The sequence below is a fragment of the Pezoporus wallicus genome, unplaced genomic scaffold (assembly GCF_028554395.1).
Source record: "Pezoporus wallicus isolate ANWC-B61680 ecotype Strahan unplaced genomic scaffold, APGP_CSIRO_Pwel_v1 scaffold_11491, whole genome shotgun sequence".
Lineage (NCBI taxonomy): Eukaryota > Metazoa > Chordata > Aves > Psittaciformes > Psittacidae > Pezoporus > Pezoporus wallicus.
The window spans coordinates 2,155,830-2,167,103 of NW_026642649.1; the positions used below are offsets into that span (position 1 = coordinate 2,155,830).

General features: G+C 44.6%; 1 protein-coding gene across 2 annotated transcripts in view; it reads right to left on the reverse strand.

The window, feature by feature from the left end:
- FBXL2 (F-box and leucine rich repeat protein 2) overlaps window positions 1-10,767 on the reverse strand; it is a 43,233-nt gene extending 32,466 nt beyond the window's left edge. For both annotated transcript variants that reach the window (XM_057431395.1, XM_057431396.1), the window contains exon 1: window positions 10,657-10,767. In XM_057431395.1, coding sequence (XP_057287378.1) covers window positions 10,657-10,659 — 3 coding nt within the window. In that variant the 5' untranslated portion in view covers window positions 10,660-10,767. The remainder of the gene's footprint in view (window positions 1-10,656) is intronic.
- Window positions 10,768-11,274: the final 507 nt, after the last annotated feature.

An 11,274-nucleotide genomic window follows, 5' to 3' on the forward strand; every position in this document is an offset into this window, starting at 1 on the left:
TTTTTTCTTTACACTCTAGATTCTCAGATGTATAATAACATGGATATAAGCTCACTGTATGAAGGCAACACAGTAAGTTAGTAAATTTGTCACATTCAAAAAAATAACCTCCCAGTTTTGCTTCCCCTTCCAGATTGTTACACACACTAACTACCACTAGTCCTGGAACATAACTTGTTGGTACACCACAGTCAGCTTGCCACTATTAAAAGCACCACATATTCTTCTCTTCTGGTCTAACAGTTGGTGATAAAGCTCTCCTGTTTTCTCCAGAATTACTGACGGAATTGTACATTTGTGGTTTTGCATCAAGTTTGGCAAAGAAGTGCAGTAAGTTCATAAAAGTACATTTTTCTCTACGAAGAAATATAGGAATATTCATCACAGTTTATTATGCTTACCTTAAACATTTTGAAGTTCCTTCCAACTAGTATTTTAAGATCAAAACAAGGTTATACTAGTGATTTTGGTGATAATTTTTTTCAATGATGCAATTTCAGTTATTATCCAGTCCTCTTTTGAAGAGGACTATTGTCTTTACAGATGAAACAGTTCTGCTGGCATTATGGCTCGGTTCCATGGAGATATTTATGTACCTAATTGCCACTGACATCAGAGTCAATCAGGACCTTCAACCTGTCAACTTTACAAATCAAAAGTTATTAAAAAACAGACTCAAAACCAGACTTGCTTAGTAGTGTGCTAAAGCGAGTAAGTAGGGATAAATTTGGGAAAAAGGGAAAATTATGTCTGAGACACCCAAAAGAACATCAGCAAAAAGAGAAGACATACATACTAAAAACAAGGCTGAATTATTTATCAGGCCAGGAACAAATGCAATGTTGGGTCATTGTCACCAAAGGAAACAGCAGTTTAGAATTAAATCCATACATTTATGGCTGACAGGGCTAACATCCTAGTTAGACTGTAAATATTGCCATGTCTAAAAAGCATAGCGTCTTTCAGGTTTTCACTGGCAAGAGCAATATTTATTTACTGTTATTTACGTAGTGATAGGCATTGTAAGGACAAGGTGTTTTAAAGGAAAATCCTGACAAACTAGAATTAAACTTTTATTCAGTTCCCCTGATGTGCAGATTTTTATTACCAAACACGAACCACACAAGGTTGCTGCACATCTCTTCCTCAACAGAGACACTCAATTGCTGCCTGTGCAATCTCCCCTTCACCATGCTACTGAAATCACCTCTCACTATAGTGAGAAGAAAGCCAGCAGATCAGCTTTGCTACCCAGAGCAGCTCAGGAGCACACTAAAGTTATGAGTGGCATCCTAAAAAGCTCTCTATTTAAATACAACAGAAAAATGGAGGAGGAAGAAAAGGGAAAACAATCTTGCTTTACTATAAATTTTCTATTCTCTCACATGTGACACTATAGAGTGCTCTCTAATGGTCAGAGAACCGCTGCTAGCTGATGCTTTCTCCAGAAATGAACAATTAAAGCATTGGACAGGCAGACAGGCAGAATCATTTAACTCTATGCAAGTAGCAAAAGGTAAAGGTATCCAGGCAACAAAAGGAGTGTCAGACAAGCAAAGGGATGCACATTGCCAACAGAACAGAAGTAAGTGATACCCAAGACACAACAGCTGGTGGCACAGGACTGCTGTTACATTAGAACTCATGGTAAAGCTTTCTGTATCAATAAAATTATGACACACCAAAGTGAACCTTGAAAGGCAAGCCCATCTCAAACCAAGCTTGCCTAGAGCAGAGACAGAATGGCCAAGTCTTTCGTTTCAACAACAGACACTATTTGCCCTAAAGGCTCTCACTCCTATGCTCAAGCTGCTCACCATGCTCCATCACAAGCTTTGACTTTGTGCACTTTAAAATCCCAGCCATTCTGGTCTGTTTTGGTCACTAACCTCTTTTTCCCTTGGACCCTCTACCAGAGCTCAGGGCATTGTCTTCAGTAGGCTCACAGCTTCCTCCTTGCTGCCAGACAGACACCTACTGGTTCTCTGTTCTTTCCTCGGGATCTCTTCTCTTCCTGCACTGTGACAAACTGACCAATAAAAGCAACTAGTACCTCATACGAAATACTTTTGTACTTACTGTGTTAGTCAGCTTAAACAATTAAGGCCCACCTTCGGTGAACAAGATCACATACCAGGTTGGACAGGGCTTTGAGCAACCTGGTCTAGTGGAAGATGCCCCTGCCACAGCAGTGGGTTGGAACTGGACGAGCTTTAAGGTTCCTTCCAACCCAAACCATTCTGTGATTCTATAAAATATGCCTGTGAACATCTCTCTGTCTTTTGATAACGTCTTCCACTGACCTAGGGCTGCCTGTAAGCGCTATACTGCTTTTAAAGTTTCCCCAAAGTACATACTGTCCAATATATTAAAACCTGCCAGGCAGAAGCAGCTGGCCACACTGCCCACTTTGCTGCTTGGTTTTCTTCCAGAAGACCCATCATTCTTGTTTTGCCAGCACTGGTATTCATACCACATCATTCACATTTTACTGGAGGGAATCAGTCTGGCTTTGCAAGGTCCTGTTCTCACTGGGTGACTGATCAAGGTCATTTGTGAACTTCAGAGCTGATGTCCGTAGCTGCTCAACTCTATCTCGAGGCCTTTGGCTGTTCCAGCTCTTAACATGGAGTAGGAGGTGCCTGGAGGTTGCTTTGACTGCTGTCTTGATCACACAATTTTCAGTTGACCTAACTACTCACATCACCCTTTTCTGTGTGTTTTTCAGAAGGGCTGTCACCTACTGCCAACAACATATTTGGAAATCACCAATCAAGCCCTTTCAATAGTATGACTTACTTACTGCAAGCAACCAAGGGAGAAAGGCCTAACAGGTTAGCCTGACCTGTTAGCTGATCTGGCTGTTCTTTAATGCAAGACTTAGCCTCATCTCCTATAAAGTCACCAATGAGACAGCAATCCTCTGAACTAGCCCCAGATATTGAGCATACTTTCACATACTTTTCACTGTCTTACCACTGCTGTTATTTAAGGTGCTGTGACAGATTCATGTAAGCACTTAATTCATGTAAATTATGATACAAACCAAAGAGATACATCTTGTTCTAACCACTAGCAGAGATGGCAAAACAAACCCAAACTGCATGGCAAAGTAAACTATCTCTTACCTAATCTTTCATAACTAGAGACTTGTTTCAGCTCGATGCAGGGAATAAATAAATAGATAACAAGTAATCCAACAACTACTGCTTAAACAGTAAGAAATTTGGAAAAAGCTGTTAATTGTATCCCTGCATATTCTGTAAACACATATAAAGAGACAGCTGAAAAAACAGGTTTGACAAAGTTTTACCCTCATCTTTTATTAGTCATATACTGACTGGTAAATCTTTTCTCCAGTTTCTTTTCTTTTAAAAGATGATTTTAATGACTATTTCCTTCTTCAGATATTTATCCATTATTCCTTTTTTAAGGTTATGTGCTTCCAAATTTAAACAAAATGATGAAGCACTTAGATATTATTCCTAAAAACCAGAACAAAGCATTCAATTAACAGTCAAATCTACAAATCAGTTTAAAGCAGAAGATGGGAAAACCCGTATCATCTACTTTATGGGCTTGGAGATCAAAAGACCTGTGGCAGAAAATTAAAATGAGATGGATGAAGCAATTGTTGACTGTAGCCCATCACAAGGGTAGACGGTGCATCATGCAGATTCTGTGCTTTCTTTTTCTTGACCAGGCAAAGAACAAATCGCTCCTTAAGCATCAAGCAGAGACTCAAATTCAATTTGCAAAAGCCTAAGCTCAAAACACCAGAGAAAACTACTTTCCTTTGACCACTCACGTAACATTGAAATTGTAAGCAGAAATACTGGGATGGATTACAAGGCAGCTTCCATCACAAAATTCACAGGGACTGTGTGCTCAAATTACAGTCGGTTTCATCATAAAAATACCCTATTTGGTTTCATGCAGTCTTGAAGAATTATGCCATTAAATATACATTCTCAGATACTCAGAGCATGACAGGTTTCTGAAAAACAAGCCCGAGACAAAAGTCAGTGTCCCTTTCTTTTGGTGCAGTAATATCTGGTTAGGCATAGCCATTCAGTCTCAGCCATCCACAGATTCAGAGCCCTTAAGAGTACACCTTTCAAAACTCCTCTGAATCATCACTTCTCCATATAGCTGGTTTTACTGACATACATATGGCTAAGTTTTACTCACAGTCTCCAATACTAGCATACAAACTGACACAGCATAACAATGGCGACCTGAAACCATCACAGAGCGCGTACATAGAGATTCTTCTGCAGCTCCATTTCCCCAGGAGTTTGCACCATTCTTAATTTCGACTGCCACAGTTCTCCCTCCAGCTACACAACCCCAAATCCAGAAAGGCAATTCTTTTTCTTACTGTACTTAGCTAAAGCTGCAAATGAAACTACAGCTTAAGTCCTGACTGCATGGATAAAAGCAGAATCCCATCTCCTAAGCATGTGTGAAACCAAAAAATGGAGTATTAATATTTCCTCCCAATGTAACTGCTCTTCAAAAATATATTTGAGACTTAAAAGCTATTGTTCATTCCAGAAATTACTCTATAGCTTCTACAAATCCATTTCATAGCAGTGCTTGATCTGTATCATAAACACTATGTCAAAACTGCTGGTTTTCTAGTACTGAGTATGGGAAATCTTCATTACAAAGAACAAACCTTCTCTGTGAGGCAATTTCCTGAGAGCATGAACCAGAAAAAAAAAAGATGACACAGAATCTGTGTTGCAGCTGCACAAGCCATATATGTAGTATATAATTAATAATAGCTTTCAGTTATAAAAGACAAAATTAGGTACCTCTTAATGATTACAAGCAGCAATAATAACTGACTTCAAAGGAAACAGTATCACAGTACCATTTCCAAAACATCTTTTTCAAACTCTTCCAAGAAAGAGGTTGAAATTTAGAAGAGAAACTGGACACTCACTTAATTGCTAGTATTTACCAAAGTTTCTGGTTCTTGAATTTCTGCAGACACAGAATAACCTTGATACTTCTGCTTAAGAAGTACATTATAGACCATTTTTTAGAACAACAAGCACATGCAGACATTTTGCCCCTTAATATTTAGATAACTACTGAGTAACTTCAAGTCACGATATGGAAATGCCTTTCCTCTGTGAAGCTCTAACCTCAGTTTCAACCTCTGAAGACAAACTTGACATACGGGTAGAGTTTCACATTTATGCAGATTTGATGTCTTGTCTCCTTATTGATTTAAATTTACAGAACATACTGGTTAACCAGTTGAACAGCAATCAAATCCAACAAAAACAGAGTTTACTATTTCTTTCTGCCTGAAGAACAACACGGGAAAACACGGGGATAGAGAAAGAGAGTATACCATGAAGTATGGCCAATATTTTAAGGGTAGCAGCTTGATACCAAATTTAAAGTACTTTCTTGTGGTCTACAGAGCAGTAGCTTGTGGTTCCAAGTAGTCACAAATGTGCAAGCCCAGAAAAGGGCACATTTCCAGTTCCAGTCCTCCTCTAGCAGGAGTGCAGTGGTTCCTCTAAGGTAATGCTAACAACCCAAAGGGAATCACTCAAGAGATTGGCTGGAGTTGATTTTATCACCTGAGGTGCCCTTTACTTTAAACAATGCAACTATTGTTGCATTTCCATTACCGCTCTGTACCCAACAGAAATTATTTCAGCCAGCTTAGACACTTACATTCATACTGTAGTTTTGCTTGGGGTTGTGTTCTAGTGGTTTTTTGGAGGGTAGGGGTGGAGTGTGGAGACAGGGGACTGGTAAGCATAGTAGAGAGGTCATTGAAGTCAGCAGAAACTATGCATCCTACAGATTCTGTGCATTCTTTTTCTTGGTCAGGTAAATAACAAATTCCTCCTTATGCATCAGACACTCAAACGCAATTTGCAAAAGCCTCAGTTCAAAACACGGGAGCAAGGAACTTACTTTTGACCATTCAAGCAACTCTGAGACTCTACATAAGACATACTGAAACAGAAGGTAAGGCAGCTTCCACCACAACATGGTTCACAGGGAACGTACTCAAATTAATGTCAATCTCATCATAAGTATAAGACACCTGGTTTCATGCAGTCTTGTAGAATCGGGCTATACACATACACAGATTTAGAGACATTCATAGCACAGTTAATTCTTTCGAAAAATCAGTCTGAGAAGTTTGATCTTTAGAAGCTACTAGGAAAAAAACCCTTCAAACTAAAGAACAACTAGTTTAAACTTTGGTAGACATACACTTAATTTCTTGATCCTGAAAAATAAACACGGAATTGACAGAGCAGATACCAGCATGCTGTGAATTTTAAGTTCATCGTTACACTCTTTCAATGCCTTAAGGTACCTTTTTCTGTTGTAACAGTGGATAAAGATTTCCTGCATTTTTAACAATGCAAACCTAACTCGACATTTAGAAGTTACTCTGTTTACAATCTTCCCATTTGGAAGCTTTACTATTAGAATATCCCACCCTCTGTTAAAAGTTCAAGTGGGAAAGCTGTTTTGTAAAAGCTCAGACAGCTGGACTCCAGCCCTATTGCATTCCAATCAAGTCACCCAAAATACATAGCTCAAGTACAATCAGAAACTGTAACAGTCTTTGCATTGTGCTAAAACATAAAGAGGTTAAAAAAAAAACAACACCAAAACAAACCCAAAGAAATCAATAGAGGATCATCTTCCTAAAAAGGTTATTAGAAAGAATGCAAGTGAATGTTGCGGCTCGCCTAACCTATCTTGAGGCTACTGTCTGAACTGCAAGGAAGAACTTTTTGGTGTCACAACATCATCTGGTTTTGTCCTACTTAGCATATGCCATGTATGTGTATTTCTGATTCAGCAGAAACACTACCAGAACTCTTACAGAAGTTGATAACAATTAATATTAAATTAGTGCAGTTATTCTGATTTCTTCATTGACAAAACAGCTGAAGTACTGCCCCTGTGCAGCTTTCTGTTGGCATTCAGATCAATACTGTCACAGTGCCAGATTAGTACTATTTTTCTACACTAACCTAAAAATAGTTGCCATGCTCCAGTGAAAATCTGACTTTCAAACTTTCCACATCTGCTAGCCCAGTGTTAACCCTCATTTTAACTGAGATGACTAAATATTCATTGTCAAAATAAACAAGCAATAAGCTGATGGACCTTCTGATTTCTAGGACCATGTGCATTCCCTATACTAAAAGGGCTGGTGTTAACTGGCCAAAATTAATCCCTTCCTCACACTTCTTGAATTTTAAACTATGCAGCTATAAGGAATTAAGAGGGAAAGAGCAATCGAAACAGGACTAACTCTGTAACAGAGCAATTCAAGTATAAGTATTCACTGAATTTAATATATGAAAATATGAAAAGACTTTTAAAGTGATGCTATTTCATCCTTTTCTTATCACCTGTGATGTGCAACTAAGGAGCTGCCCAATACAAGAACCTGCACAGCAGTAAGGCTTATCCAGCATAATTTCTGCAATTTTACCTGTGTTGTTCCAACAACAATTCAGTGCTCTTTGCAGATTCTATGTCTGCTGAGTTTAGATTGCTACAGGTTTCTAATCAGGAATGCCAAAATGGACCACGCAGGAAAACTCCATACCTGGAGTTTGGTCAATGGAAAATATTTACTTCTATTGTGAAACAGTTTACAAATATTTTGTATGCTGTTTTTCAGTCTGCAATTGTCCTAAGTTTAGAACATGAGATAAATCCATTTTATTCAATTGACTTTTAAGGTACTGTATATTCTCGGATGTGGAGTAAGACATGTGATGGAATACTAATGTGAAGAAGGACATGTCATTAAGTAACATCATAATCACCAGTATTATACCATCCACAGCCTCATTCACTGCTTACTCCTCCATGTAGCAACAAATCACATCTCAGAATTAAAGAGAAGGAGCACAAAGAAGCCTTTATGCAAGGAAGAAAAGTTACACCACCACAGGGATATGCTCCATAGACTCATAGAACCAACTAGACTGAAAAGGACTTTTAAGATCACCAAGTCCAACCGTTACCTCAGGACTACCAAGCCCACCACTAAACCATGCCAATATGGGCAAACTGATCTCCCCTTACAGCTGCCCCTCATAACCTCCACCTCTCGCAGTGGCCCACACTTGTAAAGCTGTTGCCACTAGCCCCCATGGCTGCCCTTCACACCCCCACAGATGACCTTGCTCTCCCCTGAGGGCCACCTCTTCTCTCCCCTCACGACCTTCGCTATGGCGCTCCCTCCTTTCCCCTCACGATCTCCCCTCATGGCACCCCTTCTCTCCCCTCATGAACTTCCCTCATGGCCACCCCTCCCCTCCCTTCACGATCTCCCCTCATGGCACCCCTCCTTTCCCCTCATGATCTCCCCTCATGGCCGTTGCTCCTCTGCCTTCATGATCTTCCCTCATGGCCACCCCTCCTTTCCCCTCACGATCTTCCCTCATGGCACCCCTCCTTTCCCCTCACAATCTCCCCTCATGGCACCCCTTCTCTCCCCTCATGGCACCCCTCCTCTCCCCTCGTGATCTCCCCTCATGGCACCCCTTCCTTCATGGCACCCCTCCTCTCCCCTCACGATCTTCCCTCACGGCCATCCCTCCTCTCCCTTCATGACCTTCCCTCATGGCCATCCCTCCTCTCCCCTCATGATCTTCCCTCATGGCCATCCCTCCTCTCCCTTCATGATCTTCCCTCATGGCCATCCCTCCTCTCCCTTCATGATCTCCCCTCATGGCCATCCCTCCTCTCCCTTCATGATCTTCCCTCATGGCCATCCCTCCTCTCCCCTCATGATCTTCCCTCATGGCCATCCCTCCTCTCCCTTCATGATCTCCCCTCATGGCCATCCCTCCTCTCCCTTCATGATCTCCCCTCATGGCCATCCCTCCTCTCCCTTCATGATCTTCCCTCATGGCCATCCCTCCTCTCCCTTCATGATCTCCCCTCATGGCCATCTCTCCTCTCCCCTCACGGCCACCCGTCATCTCCCCTCATGGCCTCCCCTTCTTTCCATCGCTTTGCAAGGCTGAGTGCTCCCTCCCTAGAACTTGCCACACGAAACCCACTATTGTTACACACATAAACAGGCACAAAATGATTTTCTTTATGTGTGAGAGGCTAGCAACTATGCCTTCTTCCTATATCTACCACTGTAACTATCACTGCAAAGCAGTAAGGCATCACTGAAGACAGCGATCATACCAGTGCCCTTTCCCAACATGCCGTGTCCATTCCTACTCGCTCCCCCTTACACACCTTGCCATCTCCTCTCACAACCGCCATGATGCACCTCTCTCCCGCCACTCACTGTGTACACATACCGTATCGCATCCCCGCGTATTATACCCAGAGCAAACCTCAACCAACCTCTTCCTCCTTTGCTGCACTCTCCCCACACCTACATGACACTATACCTCCACATGCAGATGCAACAAACCTCATGCCCACCACACACCCCCCGCAAATCCATTATAAACACATCTGTGCGTTAAAGCATTACAGCTAGGCATACTTATACATAGAAACAACCGGCACTCTATAGACACAAAATACCATCCCTTATGTGTGCTACATGCATATAAAAAGTACAGATAATCCTTGCCACACCCACAGAATACGTGCCTATAAAAACATCCCCATATTATGCCACACCCAATATTCACTATATATACGCACAGAGGCAGAAGCCCATACCAGACAGCAGTATACAAACACAGCTAGATACATAGGATGCCATGTCATTTCCCTGCAAGCAATGTTAAATCTCTGCTACAACACACAGACATAACCGAAGACGAAATCATAGCAGATGCACACACACGCAGACATGTTATATATTATGCTCATGACCTACTGTACATCTTTTATACAGACACATCCCAGGCCACACCCTGGCTTACTGCACATGCATAAGCATACAGCACAGCACCGCATGCACCCACAGCGTGACACTGCCCTGCGCACCGACACACACGTTACCTTCCTCCCTACTCCATAACGGGGGGACGAGGCACCTCTGTCACGCCCCAGCCGCTTTACACACCCATACACATTACCCCTCCCGTGCTACACAGCGGGACAGCACACCCCTGCCACACCTGACCCGCTCTGCACACAGCCGGACTCCAACCATGGCTGCTCCGGCGCTACACGGGGAGGACACGCACTCGCCACACCTCACCACAGACACGCAGGTTGTGCCCGCCCTGCCTGTGCTTACAGCAGCCCCACCTGCTACAGACACACACACACACTCTCTCCACCGCTACAGCCGCGAACGACACAGCCCGCCCAGCACCACATCCGCACCGCCACTGCTCACGCACACCCGTACCCTGTCTACTCCGCCCGCCAAGCGCAGACGTTCCGCCTGGCCGGGCCGCCTCCCTCCCTCCCTCCCCTCGGGCTGAGGGGCCCGCCTGCCGCCCGGCCCGGCAGCCGCTCTACACGTCCCCGACAGAACTCTCTCCCCACGGCGGCGGCTCCACCCGCCCTATCATCACCTGCCCGTCCCACCTCGCCGCCGCTCCCCGCCCCGGACCCCAAGTGGCCGAGCCAGCCCCCCTAAAGCCCGGCGGCGGCAGAGGGTGAAGGGGAGCGGCGCGGCGGGCCGGGCCGGGCCGGGCCGGGCCCCAGGCTCACCATGGCAGAGGCGCCGCGGCGAGGCCGGTTGTCCTGGAGACGGCGAGCCCCGAAGAGGGCGCCAGGTGCAACGCCTGCGCGAGCGCGCCGCCGGAGCCGGGGCGGGGCGGGGCCGCCGCCAGCACCATGTGACCGGCACCGCCCCTGCGCGGTGGGGCCGGGCCGCCCCGGCTCCGCCCCCTCGGCTGCGAGCCCCTCCCTCTCGCCTCAGGTGGCTCCGTGAGAGGAAGGGGAGGGGGAGGGCGGTGTCATGGCGGCTGTCAGGGTAGGTGGGTTCGCAGCCTGTCAGCCCCTTGAGGGAGCCCGGCTCCTCCCGGTGGTAGGACATGGGAGCCCTCGCCAGTGGGCTTTTGGGGTTTAGAGCAGGCTGTGTGCTCGCAGGTGAGGAGGGTCCGGTGTCTGAAGGTGTTCTGGTTTTGGCAGGGCAGCAGCTGCCCCCTGCCCCTCCGGTTTGCAGCCCGGCGTATTGGCTGCTGGTATGCATGTCACATGTATGGTGACATGTTTAGTCCTGAGATAGTGCCTTATAAACCGGAGGGGTTGCTGGGGGTGGCAACCTCCTAAATTGCTACGGAAAACCCCACAAAAGCTTGTCTGTCAGAGAGGGAAGCGCTCTAA